Source organism: Ursus arctos, chromosome X, assembly GCF_023065955.2.
Source record: "Ursus arctos isolate Adak ecotype North America chromosome X, UrsArc2.0, whole genome shotgun sequence".
Taxonomy (NCBI): domain Eukaryota; kingdom Metazoa; phylum Chordata; class Mammalia; order Carnivora; family Ursidae; genus Ursus; species Ursus arctos.
The window spans coordinates 11,561,375-11,586,808 of record NC_079873.1 but is presented as its reverse complement, the minus strand read 5'-3'; the positions used below and the strand labels follow the sequence as shown (position 1 = coordinate 11,586,808).

The window sequence follows — 25,434 nt, the reverse complement described above, 5'->3', positions numbered from 1 at the left end:
AAGATTAAGGCCCATACAAGATTGAATAATGTCCTATAATACGTCACTGGGCTGACTCACCGGGCTCTTGGAGGGCAGTGAAATGAGACCTGGAAAGAGCTAACATGCTTGTGTTCACGGATTCTCCTACATTGGCACTCTCTAGGTAGTAAGCTGTAGGTCAGTACTAAGCTGGGTCAAGAAACCCTATATTTTGATCTCAGTTCTTGGGAGTGGGAACTGCACCAGATCTTCCTGGTTGTGTAATACACTGAAATGGACGCAGTGTATACTGGGATGCAATGCTGTCTGCTCACACATCAGCCTCTCCCCGGACTATAGGGAGCCAGTTCTCATAGAGGTGGTCATTCTAATTTGCCTGAGTGCTATGAGAAACTTCCATATTTTTTGCATAAAGCATTTAGTAAGTAAGATTTCTTTAGTCTGCTTTTGCAGTTTTTTTTGGCTTGCCTCTTTCAGTAGTTTGTAGAGATTTTTGAAAATGTAATATAGCTAAGAATGCAAGAGGAGACCTGGATTTTCCTCATCTAATTTTTGTAGGTGAGGGAAATGAACAATAAGTCGATTTCCCTTGTATTGGCCCACTGACGCACGTTGAAGAGTGAGGGCTGCAAGAGAATACTGTCCAACGAGAGAAGGTATTTGAAACATAGAATCTTTGGATAATTCACCTAGAACATAGGGCATCTTCTTCATCCATTTCGCTGTAACTCTTCCATGGTCAAGGAGAACGCCCATATTCCAGTCCGAGGCACCACCTTTACTGACACTTGAAATGGGAAATGAATGATGGGCTTTGCTAGCGGACGTTGTCATGGATGAGACCATTAGAGCAAGTGGTCTAATGCCCTCAATCTGACACATCCACTTGGAGAGGCATCCAAGATGAGCCCTTTACTAAATACTGCCTTAGAGTAAATGGTCTTGTTTAACTGGTCATATTTTAGATTGGGACATTATCTCCCCAAAACCGCGGGAGGAGAGAAAATGTAATGGTCTGGGGCCAACACTTCCCACTTCAGAGAACTTGCTGTGTCCCCATGGGATCGGAGAAGTTTGTTTTTTCTCTCCAGTGCTCTCTTCCCACGTAATGTAGCACAAATTGGGATTTAGGAATAAAAAAGATCCTGCCAGAAATCCTGTGTGTTAAATAGCACTGAGGAATGCAGGTCTAAAAGGAAGTTTCTGGAGTTCATTTCACATTGCTCTGAAAGTCAGCACATGCAGCCGCCAAATCACAGTTAGCTTAGAATGTACGAGTGAGTTCTCAGTAACAGGAGCACCAAGGGTTAGAAAGTTGAAAATAGATGTCATATGATACCAGTGATAACTCAGTGAGATTTTGCAGTACCAAGAACCTACACAGACTGTAAGCCAAAATGGAAGACGGTCCTGTTTCCTATGGCTTTAAAAACATTTTTATTACAATGTTTGCTACTTTTTTTTTCTTCAAACTTCTAATTAAAGTTTGTTTGGCTCTCCTAACTCATTTCTATATCGTCAAAGGAAATAGAAAAGAAGCGGCTAGGATAGCAGAAGAGATCTATGGTGGAATTTCAGGTAAAAACACATGGATTTGCTCCTAAATCTTTTTTTAAAAAACCTCTTCTAGATAGTTCATATGAGTAATATTTTTAGAGGGCAGATTTTATTTATCCTTTGGCTTTCTTTGTGTGGGTAGTTTTAAAAATTATTATTTAAAGTAGCGAATGATGTTGACTGCACCAATTTGAAGGATTTTCAGCTTTATTTTTTGCAAGTTTGTAGTTTGGTTAGTGGTTATTACTTAAGTAAATAAGGTAGTGGCATTCTAAGAGTATTTGGAGAAACTTCATTTCTACTAACCTAGAAAACGACTTATATGGGATTATTTTCTTTAATATTTTTAAGCAGACTTTAACAATGCATTCTAACAAGACTAAGTGTCCTCAGGAAATAGAATGACCAGTAAATCTGATTTAAAGCAGCAAATGTGGCGTGCTATCTATGTTTTTGTGTTGTCATTTGCAATTCGAATCCATTACCTACTCATCACTGTCAGAAAAAAACCCTGCACTAAACCCGTGTATACACGGCGTTGTGCAAAGCTCTGCAAACAAAGGTTTTTCTAAGATGAAATGCCAACATTTGAGAAAAACATTTTAAAGTCTCATGCTCTGTAGGACTTATTCTCCAGTCCTCTCAAGAAATGATTTACCTTAACTGGAGGGAATTGCTACAAAAGTAAATGGATCAGATACTCTTGTTGCTGCTGGGATGGTCACTTGATAGAGGAGTATTTATTCGTAAACAGAGTTCCCAATTTCCCTCTGTATTCTTAGTGTTCATAGGGGTTCCAGGATGACATCATTCTTGAACTAGTATCCATGTCAATTTGCACCCAGGATTCTCTTTCAAAATAGACCTGTGCAGTGTGATTGCAATACACTAGACAACTTTGAAGACACTAGATGACGGCAGTCTCATCCCCCCAAAAAATAAGACCTCCAAAGACAAAGCCTCAGAATGCTTCAATTCACTGGGGGAAATGAGGAGAATCTTGAAGTTTCAGGAATTGTCAGAAGGCCCGGAAGGTGGAAAGCAGTTTCTTTTGGGGATTACATTTGTCACACATTTCAGGGAGGTATGTTGCTTCGACTGGTTTTAAAAAAGTTTCTCTTTCATTTCGAGTTAAGCGTGATCTGAAAATCTGTTTTCTGATTTAACGTGTAAATGTGGGCAGGGGCTTTCTAAGAGTTTCAGTAACACAGGATGGATGTTCTCGTAGATCGATCCTCCTCACGGTTTAAATGAGGTAAAGTTCAGCAAAGCCCGTATTGACAGGAGTGTGTTAAGAATGTTTTGTCCTCTTGCTCACATGCATTGTGTCTGTCTTTGTCATCCTGAATTAAGTACACTCTTAAAAAGGTTCAATAGTAGTCAAAACCTACATAAACATGGTTTGGATTTAGGCCTGGAGCCATAATACAAATCTCTTAAATAGAGCTCATTCATTCTTTAGCTCATGTGTCCTCCTTTGGTCAAGCTCCTAGGATAAAATTCATTTAATTTGCAAGTTGCATGATATTATAAAGTCAAAACCGTATTTTTTGATTATCATTAACGAGGTGGAAGGGGGAGAATAGTACATGCTAATTTCTCAGTTTAATTTCCTTTCTATGTATACAGATACGTGTATGTGGGTGACTTTGTGTGTATTTGAATACACACACCCACCCACCCACACGTATATATAATAGACAGTATATCCAGATGTGGTAAATAAGGCTTTCTGTAATTAGGCAGCAACATGCCAGAAACAGTGCTTTTCTTCTTTTGACACTGTTAGGAGTTAGATGCTGTATACTTTTTTTTTTTAAGATTTTATTTATTTATGTGACAGAGGGACAGCGAGCGAGAGAGGGAACACAGCAGGGGAGTGGGAGAGGAAGAAGCAGGCTCCCAGCAGAGGAGCCCGATGTGGGGCTCGATCCCAGAACACCGGAAGGCAGACGCTTAACGACTGCGCCACCCAGGCGCCCCCAGATGCTGTATACCTAAAGCTAGATGTCTTAACAAAATTCTGTGCCAGTCTTCAGCTCAAACCGGAAATTCTCCTCGCTGCTTACGGGTCAGACAAATGTCGGTTGGGAAAATATGTGACATTTAATCAGTAAGTTAGCTAATTGACTTAGAAAAGTCTCAGTCCAAGGTTAAATTTCTTGATTCCAATAGCATATTATGTTCCTGTAAACTATCAGCAGAGCTGTCAAAAACAAGGGGAGCATAGTTAAAAACTCAGCCAGGGCAGAGTTTAGCCTGTCATAGGTCCTGGCACGCTTTCTTTTGGAAGCTACACCTAGCAACATGTCCCTCATTAAAGATCATTTTTGGGGCTGTAAAATCTTCTGGAATTTTTTTTTTAATTCTGGACTCTCATATTCTGGAATACATCATTCAATAGGTCTTTGTGGCTTAAACTATTACATTTATTGATAACTTACCAGACTTGAGGTAAACTATGGTTGGCTGGTTTTTTGATTTTTCGGGCTTCTTTGTGTGATTGGTCAATTATATATACATATATATTTAAGTTTAAAACATTGTCATTGGCCCTTGGCGCTGCATCTCAAGCACCCACCTTCAGCCCACAGAGATTTCTATGGGCACTTTGTCCTGACAGACGTGGTATATGATTTTTCCGCCTTGGCTCATTGGGCCAGAATTGAAGCTATATTTAGTCTAGGGCTTGGTCATCAAACTTGATAAAAATAAAGTGTAGCTACAGGTTGCTCATCTGTTTTCCCGACCCTTGGGCCAGATGTGGTTCAGGATTCAGGAGTTTCGGGGATACTGGAAAGACTGCACGGTGTGTACGGTGTATATTACACAGCACTCCCATAATCAAACATTTTGATATTTCTGTTTCTGTATTATATTTGATATTTTAAACTAAGCAGAAATACAAATGAAAAAGAATAAATTGCTTAACCTGAGTCCTCACCATGCTTTGCTGCCAAAGGAGTTTGCATCCAACTTGGGGGAAAACTTGGTTTTCAAAATCTGGGCGATTTTACAATTGCAGATAAGAGATTGGGGAACTATTGCACTCTTTTTTGAAAAAAAAAAAGTTTATGTGAAGCCAAATCTAAAAGATTAGTTCTTGTCTAAGTGTTAACGCTTAGAATCAGTTGTCCTTGTTCTAAATTCAAAAGACTCACCTCGATTTGATGGCCACGCCTCTGTGTGACTCAACATCCTGACTCCTTTTTCCTGTCCTTCCCCTTCCAACAGGTTTTTCCTGCTTTTGGTTCATTCTTGCCTCATCCTCTGCCTAGCTTTCTACCCTTGCTCAGTTTTGCTGGCTGGCTTCTCAAGCCTTGGCCCAGCCATCCTTTGCGTAGTGACCTCTCACAGGTGCCTGCTGGCTTTCCCAAGTTTGGACAGCCAGTCCTCAGCAGGGGCTCTGCCCACACCACCTGCTACCTTTAGCTCGGCTCTCCTGCTCCTGATGGGCTCAAGGGCACCTTCTTTCTAACACCCTACAGAAAGATGTTCGTTGACCACGGTGCATCTCCTGATTAGAACTGTGTGTTCTAGAGAGTATGCATTTTAACTCAATTTAATTATAATATTTTAGGTATCCCATGAAATTACTATAATATGGGTTTTTGTCAATTACCTTTGTTTGACTTAAAATACCGTTAATTCTGCTAGGCTCTTGCGTAGATTTTGGTTCGAAATTGAAAGTTCTTTTGAATTTTTTAATTTGATAGATGCTGCAGGAGAAGATATTGCTTCATATAATTTTGGAACTTGAATAAAGAGAATAAAGATTGTTCCATGTGCGCCGGAGATTATAACCAGTTAGGTGGTTCTTTAAAAATAATAAACCAGTAACCTTAAATACTTGTTGGAATTAGGAAGGGGAAAATTGGAAAAAATATACTTTTAAATAGTCATAATAGGTTTTATCTTGAATACTTGGCCCTCAGACAACTATATTCCTTCGGAACCGATTTTGCTATTGAAATCTGTGGTTTTAGAAGTTGTCATGAAATTGTTATTCAAAGAATCTGAGAACTAGAGATATAAATCATATTCTGAGAAAAAGTCAAAGGCGGGGGGATGAAAAAGTACTTGAACATTTTCCATACACCTCATCAGGAACAAGTCCACATATTTGTCCAGTAAACTATCTTCCTAATGTGCTTGCAGCCCTGTGACACAGGCAGTCCGCCAACGGACTAAAAATAGGCTGCCTTAGAAGAGAATGGTTGAGTTCTACTTGGGCTTTCATTTCTTTGGAGAGCTTAGTTGATATTTCCTGAAAGGAATGGAAAAAGTCCCTAGCTGCCAAATAACTTTTATCCTTCATTTCTCACAATTAGCTCCAATTTGAAAACAAGAATGATAAGGGTGAGAGACTGCGTGTTGGGAGTAAGAAGAGGAGAACAGCAGAGCCCACCATGGCAGAGTTGCTGGAAAGGGTTTTGTGTGAAAACTCAAGGTCCTTTGAAGCGAGTGCTGGAAAACAGTGTGACTGGAAAGGTGACTTCCTTTAGAGTGGTTTTGTTTCCAGCTGGGAAGCAAAAATGAGTTCTGCTTTTAAGGTGATAACAAGTGGATTCATTTCATGCTAGGTATGGGGAGACGGTGGGTAGAGCTAAGCATCCCGGGCCAGTAAATCGGCCTGGAGGTGAGGCGGCATTGAAAGCCAGTAGTTCTAAACACTAGAGCAGGGTGTGTTCTCTAAGTCACAAAAGCTTGGAGTTTGGTGCTATTTCTGCCACTTGCTGCAAGTGGGATCTCTTCATGTGGGGTGAATGTGTTGGCATGCATTTTGGGGGTGTTCCCATTCGTGAAGCAAGTCTCTTCCCCGCCCTCCTCTCTGGAAGGCCAAGGGTGGGGGCTCCAGGAGAAATACAAGTTGAGATAAGGGGCCCCTGGCAGGAGGGGAGCTTGGTATTTCCCTCTCAAGGTGGAAGTCCGCTCAGGCAACTTGCTGAGCTGCCCCCCTGGGCTGAGCTGCCCCCAGGCCTATCCTATGGGAAAAGAGAAGCGGAGAGGTGTCCTGTGGTGAGAGACAAGCCCCGGACGGCTCACCACGCCTGCTTTCATGGTGGAATGGAAGAAGACTCCGCAGGCTTGCCATGACGTCCGAGGTGTGGTGTGGGAGTCGGGGGTGTCAGAGGGTGCTGCGTTGACAGGGGACACTAGGAGAGGCGGCCCAAGGCCAATACATAGGAAGGGGGCCTGGAAGTGAGCCCCAGCAGGAAGGGCAAGCCTGCAGTGAGACCAGGAGTGAGACTGGCCTCCTCTTGCAGTGAACCGGGGTGACGTCTTCCCTTCTCTTTTCGCCACCCCGGAGGCACTGGGGGAGCTGGCACCTAGAAGGAGGAGGTGGGGACGCGTGTGAGAACACTCCTCCGTCGGCAGCTGCTTGGAGAGGGCCGTGCCCTGGGCTGGGGAAGGCAGAAGAGCAGAGGTTGTAGTTTAAAGTGGACTGCCCCGGAGACTAGTGGTTTGAAAATCTCTTTGTTGAAGCACTTTGTAAATACAGGCAAGGGCACAAATTCTAAGCGAACATCTGCATGAATTTTCACAAGGCGAATGGGATCAGGTGTCGGCTCCCAGGAGCAAGAAACTGTGTCTTCTTAGCGTGGCCCCTACTCCTTGCTCTTCCAGTCAGCCCCCGTCCCTCCTTGGGGTCCTTTTGACCCATAACAGCCCAGGTGAGTTGGGCCCCTTTTGTACGCGAGGGAAAGGGGTCACACAGCACGTGCTCTTTTGTGTCTCACTTCCTTCACTCGACATTAGGTTTGAGATCTCTCCATTATATGTGTGCAGTGGGTCTTAGGGGACTGGTGAGTGACAGAAGTTACTAGAAACAGGACAAAGATGTGGGTAAGGTTCCTGCTTCTCAGAAGGAAAGGGGATGCCACAGCCCACCTGGAGGTAAGTTTTAAAAATAATAAAGCCATTTCATGTTAGTATTCCAATTTCACAGTAGCAAGTTACCATGTAAACCTTGTTTTGATTTTTGAATCAAACACTTCTATAGCATACCTTCAGGTGACTCGGGTTGACTGGCTCTTCTTGGAACAAAAGAATAACCGAGCTGTGGCTGTGGGTTTGCTTCTTACATTGGTCAGGGTGCTGAGTTGCCCTCTGTGGATGAAGACTGTCCTTCCAACCCCAGTGCCTGTGTCCATTTCCAAGAGTGATTAGGCAAGAGGGCAACGTGTCCGAAACACAGTTCATGTTGAATGAGGTGGAGATGTATTAGAGGAAAGCCAAGGCTGACTAATTGAGGATTATATGCATTCATTATCTCATTATTGTCAGCTTATGCAAATTATAAATGTCGGAAGAGATTTCAAAATACTCCATCAGCTTTTAACTGACTCAGGAACAAGTAGAGATACAAGCACAAGATTTTTAACATGTTAAAATTGTTATCTGTTTTTCTTATAAAAGCATCACACATTCTACCAGGAATATGAAAACAGCAGTGATTATATGTGTATATAGATAAATTTATATATAAATTAGTTTCAATTTATGTATGTGTGTGTATCACACTTTTTAATTTTGGAACTAATTTCAAAGTGACAGAAAAGTTACAAGAATGGTACAAAGAATTCCCACTCCTCTTTGCCCAGAGACGCCATTCCTATTTACCCAACTGTCCTAATAATGTCCTTGAGAGCAAAAGGATCCCATGCGGGCCTTTGGATGTTGTGCTGGTTCACAGTGTCCTCGGGGTTAGATTTGGGTTATGCATCTCAAGCAGGAATATTACACAAGCTATGGTGTGGTTTTTTTCGTTGCATTCCCTCAGCACATGATGTCACCCATCGCAGTCCATCCCGTGGCACACTGTGCTAATATTTGTCCCATCACTTCTGATGTTAACTTGGATCCCCTGGGTAAGGTGGTATCTACAATTTTGTTTCACCGTGAAATGGCCTGTGTTTCCTTTATAACTAGTAATTATTTTGTGGGGAGATAACTTGAGTCGGATTTGACGATTTCGTCTACGTTCCCCAGTTGGCGTTCTGTGAGGAAGAGCTTCCTCTTCACTATTTATATATTAATTTATATCAGTGAGGACTTAGAGATTCCTATTTTATTTGATAGGATATAATCACCTACTACCGTATTTAATTTCGATGCTCAGGTCATCCCATGTTTGACCAGTGGAAGCCCCGTGTCTTTTTGACATGTCCCATCATTCATTGTCTTCCCAGCAAGGTATTCAAGGCCCATCTTGTATTTTTCTTGGCCTGGGCCCGAAATTAGCCATTTCTCCAATACCTGTTAAAATAATATAAATATGAATAGAAATAGAAATATACATACATTGAATCACATTTTTGTACAAACGACTCCAATTTCAATCCAACCCTATGGAGTTCATTTTAGCCTTCCCTCTTTTTATAACCTCAGAGTTAAGAGAAGGTAAAAATTGAATTGCAATATAAGAAGAGGGACTACTGAAATGTTTATGGCCCGGGTTCTCATCTGTTGGAGAAGTTCACTCTGTCCTTGTGGCCTCGAGTTATTTCACACTCTCGTAATCCCATCTTTGGCGGGGTTGTGTTTGCCAAGGTCGCTGGTATAGGAAAGTCCAAATTCTTGGCACCATCCGGATCCCCTAGAAGAGGTTGATAAGATGGACCCTTTGTGTGAAATCCAAATTGTGTTACATGCTATTGGGTGAATGAAGAGCACGATTATGTTTGAAATTTTGCAAACTGAACAGGTGTTCATCCCAAACAAATGATTGCCCTTTGGCATGTTTAAAGAGGGTTACTTCTCAAATGCCCCTTGAAGCTGGTTAGCCTGTTTACTAACAAGTGAGTACAGGAAAAAAAATACTCACCCTGCCATGTGTACTTACTAATCATAAGTTGTCGAGTACCTAACATTATTGATGTGTTTTATTGGCCTACTTAGAGACCAAAGCACTTGCTAAATACCAAATTACTAGACTCCCATTTTACAAGTCACGAAATCGAGGTCAAAATAATTTTAGTAACTTGCCCCTCTTGGCAGAAAGGGGTTGAGGTCGGACGTGACCCCAGGCAGTGTGGTCCCACGGGCTCTGCACTTAGCCATCACGCCCAACTGCCCGCAGGAAATTTTTGGAAGATTGTGTCATCTGAAAAACCATACTTATTCTGCATCATTTTAACAGATACGCCTCATGACCAAAATGAAACCGAGACAATTACCTAGGGCATTGAGAACCATCCCATTTCCCCTGATCCTCCAGCCTCCATCGTGGGGTACAGGCTGTTGAGTTTTCAGGGTAGAGGTGAGGGTGGGAGGCGGGGGCAGGGGGAAAGCAGGGAGGCTCAGTGACCAGCTTTGCCCTTCATTTTGCCTTATTTAGAGCTATCAGACCCAGGTCCTGGGCAATACGTATTTGAACTAAATCTATTGCTTGTGAAAACTGCCCCCCAAAGAGTGAGAGAGATGGTCTGTGCTCCCTCTCCGCGCACAGCACTAGACCAGTGGGCCGTACACTCAGTGGCTCGTCACCCTGAAAGGGGCTGGTGAGAGAGCCTGATGTGTGGTAGGAGCTTCCCTTGTCTTCCCCAAACCCCTCCCACGGTGGGTGGGCAGTGTGATGCAACAGCCAGAAGAAGACTCCAGACTTTGACTCTGAGCTCGATATGTGTTTCAGATTGCTGGGCTGACCGATCCCCACTTCATGAAGCTGCCGCCCAGGGGCGCTTACTGGCCCTTAAAACTTTAATTGCACAGGTAAGTAAACCGAAGACTTGCTCCTTTGCCCTTGCGCCATAATCAGCATCGCGCTTTCGGAGCTTTGGCTGTGGCAGAGGTCTTGCTCACCCCATCCGGGGGCCCGTGCAGCCAGTCTACATGTACATATCCTCATTTTTTATGCCCAGCACCCTCCCCCTCTTCTGGGCCTGCCTTGACCCCATAGGCAGTTTCCCTGTGAGGGGGACAGCAGATGCCCTCAAATTTTTCTCACATTAACACACCCCGTACTCTCTCAGCGTGCCTAACAATGGCCCTGAAACCACATTAGTCAGTTACCGCCACATAACAAATGACCCCAAAAACGCAGTGGCTGAAAACAACCAGCAGAGATTCTCGCAGCTTCTGTGGGCCAAGGAGCAGCCTGGCTGGGTGCTTGTGGCTCTGAGTCTCTTGCAGGCAGCCAAGTACCAGCTAGGGCTGCAGTCGCCTCACAGCTTGAGGGGGGAGGATCTGCTTCCACCCTCACTTGTGGACTTGTTGGCTGCTTCAACTCCTTGCCACAAGGCCTCTCCACAGGGCTGTGCCATGAAATGGCAGCTGGCTTCCTCCAGAGAGAGTGCGAGAGAGTGCCTAAGAAGGAAGTCTTAGCATAACCTAATCTCCAAAGTGACATCCCATCACCTCTGCTATATTCTATTCATTAGATGTGAGTCAGTGAATCCAGCCCACATTCAAAGGGAAGGAAGTACGCAGTGGGCCAAAACCAGGAATCAGGGATCACCGGGAGCCATTTTAGAGTCTGCCTACCCGGATGATACAGTATCTCAGGAGCAAACATTACAATAGGTTGACATGGGTAAATCTTACTCCTTTGGGAAGATTCATTAAAGTCCTAGTTATTAAGGCTACTTCATTTTTATTGATGACTGTATCCCTCACACCTTGAACAATGAATAATGGCTTGGTAAATATTTGTAAAGTGAATGAACGAAAGTGTACATGCTCCACTGACTTTGTTTTAGAGTCTACATGTGTATAGAGGAGGCGATTCATTACATGTTTTTTCCACATCCTAGCTACCACCGAACCTGGCTTCCTTACCATTTTGAATTTAAACAGCTGGACGCATGGTTCTGTGTGTGTGCGTGTGTGTGTGCGTGTGCACACACACACGTATGCACACAAGCCTTTTTTTTTTTTTACTTCCTCTTTTATGAGCTGGGTTACTTCTTAAGAAAGTAGAGACAAAAGGAAAACAGTACTGCCAGTAATGATCAAATGGATTTTGTACTTGATTTTTATGACTTGCTTATGTCTAAGCACTTAAAATTTGATCTGATTTGATTATTTTGAATATGTAATATATTCACAGTTTGAAAATTAAAATGAAATTAAAAGGTGAAAAGTCTTACATCCACCTCTTCCCTTTCAGCCCCCCACCTCGACACTTTTATTAGTATTTTTTAAAAGATTTTATTTATTCATTTGAGAGAGAGAGACCGGGAGACCACAAGCAGGGGGAGAGGCAGAGGGAGAGGGAGAGATAGACTCCCAGCTGAGCTGGGAGCCTGACGTGGGTCTCGATCCCAGGACCTGGGATCATGACCTGAGCCGAAGGCAGATGCTTAACCATCTGAGCCACCCAGGCGCCCCAGTATTTTTTTTTTAAGTAGGCTCTACACCTAGCATGGAGCCCAACATGGGGCTTGAACTCACAACCCTGAGATCAAGACCTGAACTGAAATCAAGAGTCAGACGCTTAACCGACTGAGTCACCCAGGCACCCCTTATTAGTATTTTTTAAATAAACTTTTAATTTGGGAATAATTTTAAAGAAGAGTTGTGAAGAGAGTGCAGACAGTTCCCGCATGCCCTTCACCCAACTTCCCCTGGTGCTAATATCATATATAACCCTGTACTTCAGTCAAAACTAAGACATTAACATTGGTACAATAGTGTTGACTACAGACTATTGGAATTACACCCGTTTTCCCACAGACTCCTTTTTCTCTCCCAGGCTCTGATCCAGGATCCCACATTGCCTTTAGTACTTCTTTATTTTTATTTATTTAAAGATTTTATTTATTTATTTGAGAGAGAGAGAGAGGGAGAGAGAGCATGAGAGGGGAGAGGGTCAGAGGGAGAAGCAGACTCCCCGCTGAGCAGGGAGCTTGATGCAGGGCTCGATCCTGGGACTCTGGGATCATGACCTGAGCCGAAGGCAGTCGCTTAACCAACTGAGCCACCCAGGCACCCCCCTTTAACTATACTCCATAAGCATGTTGGTTTCTATAAACCAGTGTGCTTAAATGTGTGAGGAGCGTTCTTCGGAGAAAAGTTCAACTTTTTCTCAGCGCATGCCCACTTCCTCACCCTTACACCCTAGTGAAAAATGTATTATTCTATTTTTTACTCTATTTCACATACATCGTGGTGGAGTAAAACATTAAACCAGGAATCAGGAGCTCCTAACTCTCAGGCTGGCTGTCATCCACCGCTAGGGAGCCTTAAGTCTTATTAATAATTGGAATTGTCTGCGTCTCTCTTTCCTCGTGCACAATGGAGGTGATTCACTCTAGATGGTCTTTCAGGCCCGTCCAGCATTACATGCGCAGAGACGCAGGGATTCTGAGAACGTGTGCCAGATGCAATTTTTTTTCTAGTGCACTGCTGCCACCTTGTGGACTAGCCTGTTTATCTTTTTTTTTTTTTTTTTTAAAGGAAATCATATATAGGAAAAGGACAAGATTTTTCTAATTGTATTAAATACCCAATTTGAAATCTGTAGCACGGCTCTAGAGTAGTGACGCCATATTCAGGACACAAGAGTGGACAGGACCAAGGAGGCATAGGCCCTAAGATGAAGGGACCCGCAGTCGTGGGCAGTCCCAGCGGCTGGCCACAGCAGGGATGCCCTCAGCACCAGGGAGGTCTGGCAACTTAGGTGGGGGTTTGGGGTTCAGGGTCACACACTAGGTTTTGGAAGCTTTCAACGGGCCAGTGAGGAGGCAGGAAATCAGGAGCAGAACTCCGCTCGGAGGGACCGGCAGGGACCTAACTCATTTCCCAGACAGAAAGTGGTAATCATGGGGCGGGGGGAGGGATGGTAAGGGCCAAGTTGTGAAAATCAGGGCTTGAAGTCAGTTGATCTTGTCATCTGTCACATGGAGGAAGGTGGAGCGTTGCAGGAAGAGGAGGGGGACGTGCTGGGCCTGGGTAAGGAGATGAGGGTTGGGAGAAGCCGCCGGCCCCTAGACGCTGGTCCTGCAGAGCGCGCTCCACGCAGCGGAGTTGCGTGCCCCCCCTCCCCCCTCCCTGGCAATGCTGCTACTGCGGCTCACGGCTCATGGCTCATGGATCCCAGGAGCCCTGTCCACTTGCCTTTGTACTCTCCAGTCCAGGAGTTGCTTCCCTTACTATTGCTAATGCAGCCTTTAACCCCTTCTTTTCAAATTCTAGGGCGTCAACGTGAACCTCGTGACCATTAACCGGGTCTCTTCGCTCCACGAGGCGTGCCTTGGAGGCCACGTAGCCTGCGCTAAAGCCTTATTGGAAAATGGTGCGCACGTGAGTACCCCACCCCCACCCCGCGGCTCTGTCTGCCCAGCTGCACCTGCTAGCGTCTACAGAGATGCTACCTTCCAGACTACTACACCCCTGGGGGTGTAGGCGGGTCTGGCCCTGTCTGCGTGCACATTCCTGAGCCACCCACACACTGCGGGTCCCTCCCCTCTCCAGCCTCTGTGCCCCTGGGCGAACATTCCAATGAGGTAATTCACAAGAATCTTTGAAAATTGTGATGCTGAGTTTCAAAAGATCAACTGGAACCGAACTTATTTGAAAACCGATCTTGGGACATTGATTGGGAAACATTAAAAAGAACACAATTTAAACGAACAACAACAGAAACACTCTTAATGCAACACCCTAAACCAACAATTATTTTCATTGAGCAAAATCATCACATGAGCTTTTAGTAAATAATACATTGAAAAAAATCCAACAGAATTAACTTTATCTTCTTTTGAAATTCTACCTTTATTTCTCTTTTTCTTTTGTATATTTATTTTATTTTTATATTATCTTTAACCCCAGTGTAGTTAACATACAGCATTATATTAGTTTCAGGTATACAATAAGGTGATTCCACGCTGCCCTACATCACCCAGTACCCTCAGTTCAAGGCTAAGGAGTGGCTGAGCTGCTGTGTTGTAACACCGATATCACAACGGAATTGTAAAATTAAAACTTTTGAAAATCTCAGTGACATTTATTTAGTTGCAAGCTATCATTTTGTTGCTAATTTTGGTTTTTAATTTCGGTCCTTGTGTTGTTTCTTGAGCTGCAACATTTTTAAGTGCTTATGGGAGATTTTCTTTGCATTTTATGTGGAAGTTGGGTTTCTACACGTAGAACTGAATATGAAAGTCTTTCTTGGGCAAAAGCGATGTTCCCGATGCCACAGTGGTCATGCATTTTTATTAGGTAGCGCTTCCTTACGTTACTACTTAGCTCACGTGTAATGATAAGGGTGAGGTTGGGTGTGGGCCATTTCCTTTTTTTTTAAGATTGATTGATTTTAGGTGGGGGGAGGGGCAGAGGGAGAGGGAAAAAGAAAAACCCAAGCCGACTCCGCGCTGAGTGCGATGTGGGGTTCGATCTCACGACCCTGAGACCGTGACCTGAGCCAAAACCAAGAGTCGGACTCTTAACTGACTGCGCCCTCCCCGCCCCCCGCCAGGCACCCCAGAGGGCCCTTTCCTTCTGTTGGTGGAAAAGAGCAAACAGCATCCTTTTGTAGAGGAGTGTGTGCTGGTACGAAGCTGGGAGGTTTTGTGGAGGAGAAAGAAAGAGTAAGACACGGTCCCTTGGTTTTGGCAGTCTTATGAGGGAACAGTCGATACTGTATTATTTAACATTTAAATCAGAAGAAGAGAATCAAAGAAAGTTGGTCGATCAGTAGAAAATTCCTCAAAATTGGCAGCCCTGTGGGTGCCTCAAACTCAGTGCATCTGAAACGCTGCTTATGATGTTCTTCGTGGGGGACCGGCCCCTCCTCCGGCCCGTCCAGTCTCAGAGCCCCCGCGAAACGTACTCGTGCTTTCCCACCTTCCAAACCTGGGCTCGGCCTGATCTTCCCTCTCCCCCACTAATGAATCCCCGCATCCTGCTCATTTTACTTCCGAAATAGCTCTCGTCTGTCCTCTCTTTTGTCTTGCTCTTAGAGTGATCTAAAGCACTTAGTATCGTGTCAAAATGATCTCCGTTTGTGTGGGTCTTCCCTGATAGAATTCAACCGATTCCGGAGAGGCGATTGTCTTAACCCGCCTTTGCTTCAGAAACACTGGCGCCTAATAGGTGGTCAATAAATGTTTGCTGACCTGAACTGAGAAACTTAGGAAGTCAAATTAGACGGCTTTGGGACTGAGGATGAGGATGATTCTCAGTAAAAACAAGTCAAATCAAACCAGCCCCACCCGATATTTTTCAGTAAAAATGTAAATCGGTCGGAAATCCCTAGACTGTATGAATTCACACACATTGTGCCCTGTCCTTGTCTGTCTCTGCCACCTTAGCATCTCCTGTTTGACGTTCCAATTTAACAGGGGCTATCGTGGCACTGTGGAGAAATAGCTTTTGTTGTTTCTTTTTTTTTTTTTTAAAGATTTTAAAGAAAATGAGCAGGGGGAGGGGCAGAGGAAGAGGGACAAGCAGACTCCCAGCTGAGCCCAATGGAGCCATACACGGGGCTTGATCTCAAGACCCTGAGATCACGAGCTGAACCAAAATCAGACACTTAACTGACTGAGCCCCCCAGGCACCCTCTTTTTTTTGTTTCTGAAACAAAGAAACTTAGGATCCTGATTATGTATCCTGAGTTGTTGAGGCAAATGGTTTGACATCAAGCCTTTATTGTCCTCCATTTCGATCCTGTCAGAGCCTCCCCACCATTAGAATGCTTTGGTTCCCTGACGTTCATTCCAATCTATTGCTACTACTCAAAGATGCCTCCCACGTCCCCGGAAGGCAGCGAGGGACACCGCACTGATGGCTATTTTCTTTGTGCCTTTGGCTTGATCACGATCTCGTCGGGAGTCACTGCCGGCACATGCGGTGTGTATGGATTATAGACCAGTAAGGACCTTTGTGGCAAGAGACACAGAACTGTGGCAAGAGAGACAGAACTGTGGGGGAATTGCTGAGATTTTTTTTTTTTTTGCAAGCACAGATTTGAGGACCTGGTTTCTCCCAGCATTTTTGGTTCCTGCCATGTTTGTTCATGGTTGGGAGCGGGAGTCGGATCCTTATTAATGGAAAGTGAAAATAATTGTTGCAAATGCTTAAATGTTTACTCGGCCTGAAGCAGTGTTCTAGGTGTTTGACCTGTAGTAACTCCCTTGATCCACCCAATAACCTCATGAGGTTGATTCTTTTATGATCCTAGTTTAAGGAAACTGAGGCACAGAAAGTTAGTATCCCAACCAAGATCCCTGAACAGGTAGAAGAGAGGGTGCTGGGATTTGAACCCAAGCTAATGATTCCAGAAGCCATGTACTTAACCACCAAACAGGACAACTCCTCAATGATTAGGAGGCTCCTAAGAAGCTCTGGAACACCCATGAATACATTTGAAAAGCTTTCTCCCATTTTGCCCCACTTGGGATATTACGTACAGGTGAGACTTGATAGGCTACTGGCAGCTAAAAAACGTAATACTGTTAAGGGTGTAGCGTTCCCTCCCTCATTCACCAGCCTGGGAGCTTCCTCCAGGCAGACGCACAGGAGTACACGCTTGGAAAGGGTGATAGAAAAGTGGCAAATCCTCTGGGTCTCTGCTCTCCCCTAGGTCAACGGAGTGACGGTTCACGGAGCCACGCCCCTGTTCAACGCGTGCCGGAGCGGCAGCGCCGCGTGTGTCAACGTGCTGCTGGAGTTCGGAGCCAAGGCCCAGCCCGAGGCGCACTTGGCTTCCCCCATCCACGAGGCAGTCAAGAGAGGTAAACGGGCCATCCCACTGCACGCACCGCATGGGGGGGGCTCACTCCGATGTGCAGGCGGCAGCAGTACAGTGGTCACCGTGCAAGACACAGCCAGACCTTCACCGGTAGGCTACGTGTTGCTTAGAATCCCAGAGCACCAACTTCAGAGTGCCTGAACCTTCAGGAAACACCCGTGGGGCATGCAGCCGCCCTTCTTGGGACCTGGGAACGGCTTTCTCAGATGTCACATTTCCTGGGGAGTCAGTCTCTCGGCAGCCCTTTCTTGAAGCTTTTCCTGGTGTTTTGGGGCAGCTGGCCCGGTCAGGATGGCAGGGGTGACTTCCAAGAGTCGTACTTTGCTTATGTCTCTGTCTTTACTAGAAAAGAACAGCTCATCTCCCAAAGCCCATAAAACATCAGCCAGTAAAATAAATTATGAAAGCGTCTGAAAGCCAAGGCTGATAGGATCCCTAATGGAAGATTAAACCTAACTGTCCGCAAGAAGCAATATACTCTTTCTAGATGAGCTGCCGACTTCAAGGTCATTAGTTACTGGAAAAAAGTTGCAACTTTAAAAAGCATGGCATTAGAAATCTTGGAGTTGATTCTGGACTCCTATATTCTCAGTTACTTTTGAAATGAGAGTCAAATGAGGTTTTAAAAAACTCTATGCATCGGCTAGACATGAACAAGAAGGTATCACTGACAGGCCAAGGCCATTTGTCAAAGGTCACGCCGAGAGAGCAACATTTCTGTTACCCAGTGGTGGAGTTATTCTCTTATATTGAGATAAGAAATAAAATGGGGAAGTTAGAACACTGATCTTGGCTGGTCTAATTGGGGACGAAAGTCTTTATTTCCAAAGGCAATAATGAAAGATTTGCCCCGGGTTATTAAACATGTCACTTGGTAATTTTTTTTGCAGCAGATTTTTCTTTCCTGTGCTTTTACTTTTTTCCCATTTTTTAACAGTTGAAGTATAATTAATGCACAGTACTGTATTAGTTTCAGGAGTACAAAGCAGCAATTCAGCACTTCCCTCCATCACCCGGTGCTCCTCCCAAGTGTACTCTTCATCCCCACCGCCTGTTTCACCCAGCTCCCTGCCCCCCTCCAGCTCCCCGCCCCCCTCCCCTCTGGCAACCGGCAGTGTGTTCTCTGTATTTGAGTCTGATTTTTTTGTCTTTTTTTTTCCCTTTGTGGATTATTTTAAATGAAACAAAAGGCCCAAATCTCAATGTATCTATGGTTTTGATGTCTTATACATATTTAATAAACTTCTATTGATTAATAACTGATGCTGGTCATTTCCCAAACTCCAAGTACATCCTTTAAGTTGAAGGGAAATGGTCTACTTTGGAAATGATCTAAAAGTCTTAAAAATTTTTTAAATATTGATTTGAAGTAAAAATTCATCTGTTAGTTACATTTCTATCCAAACATTTAAAAATGGATAAATATTGGGAATGGTTTGAATTACTGAAATAATTCTGCAGTACTTGGATGGTTTTATGTTGGAGTGTTTGGTATCTGTGTGCCTACAAAATATATACATGCTTATCATAAACACATGAATGCATGCGTCTCTATGTATTTTTTTTTCTGAATCTACAAGTATGTTAGGGACCCACATCCACGGAATGGAAGAATAAATAACAAATTAATTGTTTTAGATACTGTTATATTAGTGCTTATTATTTATATATTAATTTCGTAAATCTTCCTGTGAGTACTTAAATTTAACTCAGACCAGGCTCAGTTTCCTCTGCAAAGAAAAAGAAAGAAAAAAATCAAAAGGATCAGGAATTACTTAAAAATGCTTATTAGATATCCTGTATTTACCAGGCAGTTTTAGGTACTGACTAGAGATTAGTTCTGGATTCTTTAAGCCTCTGCCAACAGACTAGGTCAGTCTGAGTCCATGCTTTGACATATTGATGCTAGAATCCCAGTATAATATTTATGTATGTGAACAAATAGTTTGGATCCATAGGATCCTTATTTGTACATTTTAATGCATATTTCTACTTAATTTAGTATTTGTGATAAATCTACCTGGTTTGAGATGAGGCTTGCTTTTATGTTATCTTATGAAGAAAAGATTGGTGAAGTGATGGTAAGATTTTTTTTTTTAAAGAAAGCACTTAAATCTTCAAAGAGAACAAACTATAAGCTCCCATCAATTCTTTGCTCCCGTCAATTCTTTGCTAGAAGTATTTGCTCCTGATCAAGTCCTTCGTATGCTGCAAATTAATCAAATCTGTTCATTGGGCAGCGTCTCCGAGGACAATGCTTGTCTGCATACTTCTTGTTAGCCACCGAATTTGCAAGTGCAGTTAAATATATCCTATATTTGAGGCTTTGAAAGTGCAGTTGAATATATTCTATATTCGAGGCTTTTTATTCTCAGAGGTGTCTTCCAGCTGAACCAAAATAAGGAGGTGAGACCATACATGGGTGAAGAAGAGAATGAGGGATTTGTAATGGAGAGGGATCAGGGCCCGGCCTTGCATTTGAGCTCTGGCTTTTCAGGATAATAATAGGATAAGTCGTTCACCCGTCTGCATCTTGCAGCCTCTATTTATAAACTGGTGGCTTCATTGTAGAGAGTGATTTCAGCTGTGCTCCTTAGAGCCCTTAGTCTTGTTGAAGGTACCTCAAGGGCTGCAAAGGGGAATTTAAGTGGGGAAGTATGGGCATGCTTTTCTTTTTAATGGTTTTGAGTTTGGAGTTTTCTAAGATCCACCGCCCCCCCCCCCCGCAAATTATTTTTCTGCTTAAAAAAAAATCTAGGTTATTTCTAAAGCCCATTCCAGATAAGCAAGTCTATTGTTCTATAAATAGTCAATATTTCCCTTACTTGAGTAAGGTTATCTTTTTTTTCCACCAGGTCATAGAGAGTGCATGGAGATCCTGCTGGCAAATAACGTTAACATTGACCAAGAACTGCCTCAGCTTGGAACTCCCCTATATGTGGCCTGCACCTACCAGAGGGTAGACTGTGTGAAGAAACTTCTAGAATTAGGTAACTTCCAGAAATCTTTTTGTGAGAGGAACCTATTAACTTTGTTGGCTTTCTATGGCTTTAAAGACAAAGTTCTTGTCAGGCTGGATAAAGTTCTGACAATATTTGATGTTGGAATGCTTGAAACAGAACTTTTCTAAAGAAATGAGTGTCTACTTCCTTTGATATTGGCTCCATTTACCTGGTATGATTCTCCTTGGTGGTTTAAGAAGAGGGTAAGGGTTTCTTTCCCATAAGTCCTAGTGGGAAAAAACAATTTTATTTCATTGGCTCCTTACAAATCACATGCCCATCTCTGAGCCAATCATGGTGGCCAGGAGAGTACAATGCGGTGATTGGCTTAGGCCTAGATGTCAGTCTATGCTGTGGTGTTGGGCTTTACTGGAAACACCTGAAACTGGGAATCTGAGGGGATGGTTTCCCAGAGGGGAATCTAGGCGTGGTTATCAGAAAGATGCCCCATAGCAAAAATAACAGACATTTGCCATAGATTCCTTTAGACCAATTCTGCTAGGATCCTTAGTAACCTTTTAATTTTTATTTTTAATTATTTTTTTTAAAAGATTTTAAAATTTATTTTAGAGAGAGAGAGGTGGGGGGAAGGGCAGAGGAAGAGGGAGAGAGATAGAATCTCAAGCAGACTCCCTTCTGAGTGTGAAGCCCAATGCAGGCCTCGATCTCATGGCCCTGAGATCGTGACCTGAGCCGAAATCAAGAGTTGGAGGCTTAACTGACTGAGTCACCCAGGTGCCCCCTTAGTAACCTTTTTAATTCTGAAACGCATATATAGAAACTGGGAGTCCAGGGAAAAGCAAAATGTCTTGAAACTATTATTTAGTTAAAGGTTCCCCAAACTTAGCTACTGACATAAAGGTAGACTGTGTACTAAGAACCTTTAAATAAGAATTTTTATCTCCAAGATTTTTTTTTGGTCTTTTTTTATCCCCCATCATTTACTACTCCCTGTAGTAGTTCAGAAATCTTTTTTTTTTTTTTTGAGCCCAGAATAATAGAAATACTAAAGAAACTTCACTTTACCCTTTGCCAAAAACCAATAATTCTGTGTGAAAGGAGCCGCAAATGTTTAATTTTGTTTGTCACACAGTTCCTACGGGAAAGCGAGTAACGTATTTTTAATGACTAAAAATATCTTTCCTCACTTTTCTCATCAAAATAGTTTGAGGCGGTCTCAGTAGCCATTGCTGAGGTTCTGGGCTTAAGTCCTGCATTTTCCAAGATCTGTCAAATACGTCATGACATTTCAGTTGCCATTATCTGCAGCTGCCGTGTTTTAGGCTCCTGGTATTTCCATGGTGACGTTTGGCGTTGACGTGCGGTCGTCTTCCTTCAGGAGCCAGCGTGGACCGCGGCCAGCGTCTGGACACGCCCCTGCATGCGGCGGCGAGGCGGTCCAGTGTGGAAGTCATCCACCTGCTGGCCGACTACGGGGCTCCCCTGAAGTGCAGAAACGCCGAGGGCAAAAGCGCGCTGGATCTGGCCGCTCCCAACAGCAGCGTGGAGCAGGCTCTCCTGCTCCGGGAAGGTGAGCAAGGGCTGGGTGCCCCTTTCTCCCCCTTAAGCGCGTCGGCGCTCTCTCCTTCCTGTCTTCCCTCTAGACTTTCTTACCTTTGTTCTTTTCTCTGTTTAATTGGGAGTGGCGTGTGGCAAGGCAGCAGGTCTCACTTGCATCACTGGGATGAGACTTTATATGCTTATCGCATAATGGCATTTATACGGCTGGTGTATCGCAGTGCGTTTTCCATAACGAGAAAATAATCAGAGAAATTGGTTTTCACCACGAGGAGGTTGAACTGCCCCGTGTATCCTGGCCTAAGTGCACAGCTGAGTAGACCAAGACTCAGCTTTGTCATTTTCGGGGAAATTCGCGATACTCGCGTTAGAGGCTGGAGGGTGGACACGGAGTGCGTATTTCCGATCCGGGACTAAACGGTGAAGTTGCTTGCCTGGTCTGTTTCTCCCCCCCCGCCCCTGCCTCGCTCCCGTTTCCACCACGGGCTAATGGAGCTACAGATGCCGGAGGAGAGAAGGCAAGTCTCTCAAACGCTCTGCATTCCAGATTCAAAAGCGAGCCATGCAAAGTCCATACAGAAAGAGAACATTATCCGAGCCTCTACCGATCATTTGTATGCTTGGGAGACTATTAAAGAATAATAGTAATTATTCAGCTTTATACATGTGTCGGGCGCTGAGCTGAATTTGAAATGTAGATTAATCTCCCTGAATTCTGAAAACTTGAAAGCAGGGAGAACTTTAGGGTAACTGGTGCTAGCCCAGGTGCAAATGGGAGAAGAGAAGCATAGAGATACTGGCTTGCAGCAGGTCATATGACTCCACCCTAGAACTAGGATTCCAGCCAAGCAGTCTAACCCCGGAACATGCACTCTTTAATGTTATGCTGGCCCTATCCTGAACCTTCTGAAACAGCTTCTGGCAGAGAAGGGTTTTATTTCACTCACCGGTTCCATCTTATGAATCCGCCCTCATGTCTTCTAAGCCTTCCAAGTGGAATGCTTGGTTCAATAATTTTAGGCATATTTTCTAGGTCAGTGCTTCCTGAGTTCTGCCGTGAGTACAGATCACACAGTCGGGGGGTGGGGGGGTGGGTGTGTCTCGTTAAAATGCAGATTTGGATCCAGGAGGTCTGCCGTGGGGTCCAGACTCTGCACACCCACTGGGTTCCCAGGTGATGCTGCTGATGCTGTGGTCCGAGGCCACACTTGGAGTGCCACTGGTCGAGGTTATCTCCAGTGGTCTAGGTCATTAAGGATTGCTCTTTATTTGAACGTCTGCTTGAAGAATCACGATCTTCCTTTCCAGCTCCCTGTTTGGAAATACCAGGTCCTTTCCGACTCTTAGCTGAGAAGATGGTTTATAGCACTCGTCACATTTCCTCTTTTCTTCCACCAAAAACGTCTCCAGGTCCAGGATTTAAGTTCTTCTGTCATCTGCTGTCATCAATACAGCTGCTTCCTCCAGAAGGATGAGCGCCAGCTATGTCAGAGTTCACTCTGGCGCCTGAACTTCTGTAGGCAGACTGGACAATTCGTCTGCGCTACTGTTTTCCAGAGGACCTTTAGTTTGGTGGCAGGTAGAGATGCTTTCCATTCTGACTTCCCGCGATTTTGACCGAGGGCCGTTATTTGCTGCTCCTATCACATGGCTACTCCTTGGAAACATCAAATCAAATGTTATCTGGCTACTTGCATATGCAGGGCACCATTTCTCATGGGGTGCAAGATCCTGTTATGGTAGGATTTTCTTGACAAGGACAACTTTGTGTCGTCCAGTAACCACACAGGTCTACTTGAAGAGATCTTTACCGAGACAGATTAGGGAATAATGGGACATTACAAATGCCTCAAACTAGTGTTCCAGCCCAAACCTCATTTGTCCTGTTCAGACATAGTTTGGCTCTCCTTACTTTCCTTCAGCCACTCAAAGCCATGGGTGTGATGACTCCACGAGCTTCCTTGAGACTGAGGTTCTGGGCATAATGGGGGTTAAGCGAATTGGGTCCTTTCTCTAGATCCTCTCTTGAGCTGGGAGCCTTGTGCAAATGGAGGGCCCCTCCTAGTAGGACTTGAGACCCAGCCACCACCTCATGAGCAGCGAGGGCCAGGAGGTCCAGGAGGCCTCTGTGACCATACAGGCCCCAACACCCGCTCGGCAGCTGGCCGCTGCTGGGCAGCTCTGTCTCAGGCTCCTGCCCGCTCAGCGCTTCCATTTGTGCTTTCTCCTCGGCCAGTATTATCACGTTCATTGGCACGTACAGTGTATGAATAGAGGGCGTTCCCTTTATTTATTTTTTAAATTTTTTATTTAAATTCAATTAATTAACCTATGGTGTATTATTAACTTCAGAGGTAGAATTCAGTGATTCATCAGTTGCATACAATACCCAGTGCTCATTACACCCCGTGTCCTTCTTAATGCCCATCCCCCAGTTACCCCACCCCCCCCAACACCTCCCCTCCAGCAACCCTCAGTTCATTCTGTAGAGTTAAGAGACTCTTACGGTTTGCCTCCCTCTCTGTTTTCGTCTTATTTTTCCTTCCCTTCACTTACGATCCTCTTGTTTTGTTTCTTAAATTCCACATATGAGTGAAATCAAATGGTGTTTGTCTTTGTCTGACGGACTTCTTTTGCTTAGCATAATACCCTCTAGTTCCGTCCACGTTATTGCAAATGGCAAGATTTCCTTCTTCGGGATGGCTGAGTAATATTCTATTGTATAGATATGCCACATCTTCTTTACCCATTCCTCTGTCGGTGGACATCTGGGCTCTTTCCAGAGTTCGGCTGTGGTGGACATGAAGTGCATTCCCTTTAGACCGCATGCTTCATCTCTGGCTTGCCTCTGGTTAGCCTCACTCTTCAATATCACTAATACAATTACCTTTAGAGGGTCAACTTAAATGTGTCCCCACCCGGAGGGACAAACTGGGGTCCCTGTGTGTATTAGTGTCTGCTCCATCACTCTGCCATCCACGTACAGATCCAGCTTCTCTTAAGCTTGTAGAACATTTCAGCCTCTTCCAGTCCTCTGGTCTTCCCTTCTCCCCCACCCCCACTGCCACGAGCTTCACACATTTTCATTTCTTCCCCAGGCCCACCTGCTCTTTCCCAGCTCTGCCGCCTGTGTGTCCGGAAGTGCTTGGGTCGAGCATGTCATCAAACCATCCACGAACTCCATCTTCCAGAACTGCTGGAGAGATTCCTGCTGTACCAGTAGTCCCAAATGGCCGTGGGAAGATACTTGGAAATAAGCAGGTTGTTGCCTGCTGTATCCAGGGTACCTAGTGTAGATGCCTAACCACTAGACTCTGACTATCTTCGAATGAACTAAGTCAGTTAGTGTAGGTCCCGGATGAACTGGAACCCTTGAGGAGTAGAAACTCCCGGTTAATGCTCTCATTAACCAAGGGACAACCAGGAGCCTTTTTGTTATTAGCTTTTGTTGTTAAGAAACTTTAAAAATCTGTGAAGGGGAGTGAAAATAATCTGTTTGAAGATTCATGATCTTTAATTATCTAAGGGTCAATATTCTGAATATCATGCAGACGTGTGTAAATCTGGGTGAATAAGATGATGTTGAGAGTAAGTATTTCAAGATGTGTTCCTGATTTAGTTCCTCCTTCCCTTCCCCTTTCTTTCTTTGCTTCTGTGAATAAACCTCTGCTATAATTTCGA

General features: G+C 44.2%; 1 protein-coding gene across 4 annotated transcripts; it reads left to right on the top strand.

Annotated features, from left to right (window-relative positions):
• Nucleotides 1-495: 495 nt before the first annotated feature.
• ASB11 (ankyrin repeat and SOCS box containing 11) lies at nt 496-25,434 on the top strand. 4 transcript variants are annotated; one of them, XM_044391871.3, is made up of 8 exons: nt 1,501-1,560; nt 2,385-2,623; nt 10,175-10,254; nt 13,678-13,785; nt 17,066-17,216; nt 20,089-20,223; nt 21,575-21,766; nt 24,852-25,434. In XM_044391871.3, exons 2-8 carry the CDS (start codon nt 2,506-2,508, stop codon nt 24,974-24,976), a joined length of 909 nt encoding a protein of 302 aa, XP_044247806.1. In that variant the 5' UTR covers nt 1,501-1,560; nt 2,385-2,505; the 3' UTR covers nt 24,977-25,434. The 4 variants fall into 4 exon arrangements, with proteins under 4 accessions (XP_057166180.1, XP_026333883.1, XP_057166181.1 ...); XM_026478098.4 differs by lacking the exon at nt 2,385-2,623 and having other exon boundaries at nt 1,128-1,560; XM_057310198.1 differs by having other exon boundaries at nt 1,489-1,560; nt 21,575-25,434.

Bases quoted from the DNA above. Each gene is read 5' to 3' on its own strand.
- ASB11 (XM_057310197.1), top strand. From the start codon at position 1,380: ATGGAAGACGGTCCTGTTTCCTATGGCTTTAAAAACATTTTTATTACA. The intron at 10,255-13,677 runs GTAAGTAAACCG...TTCAAATTCTAG, and splicing joins TTAAAACTTTAATTGCACAG to GGCGTCAACGTGAACCTCGT. The intron at 13,786-17,065 runs GTGAGTACCCCA...GCTCTCCCCTAG, and splicing joins TATTGGAAAATGGTGCGCAC to GTCAACGGAGTGACGGTTCA.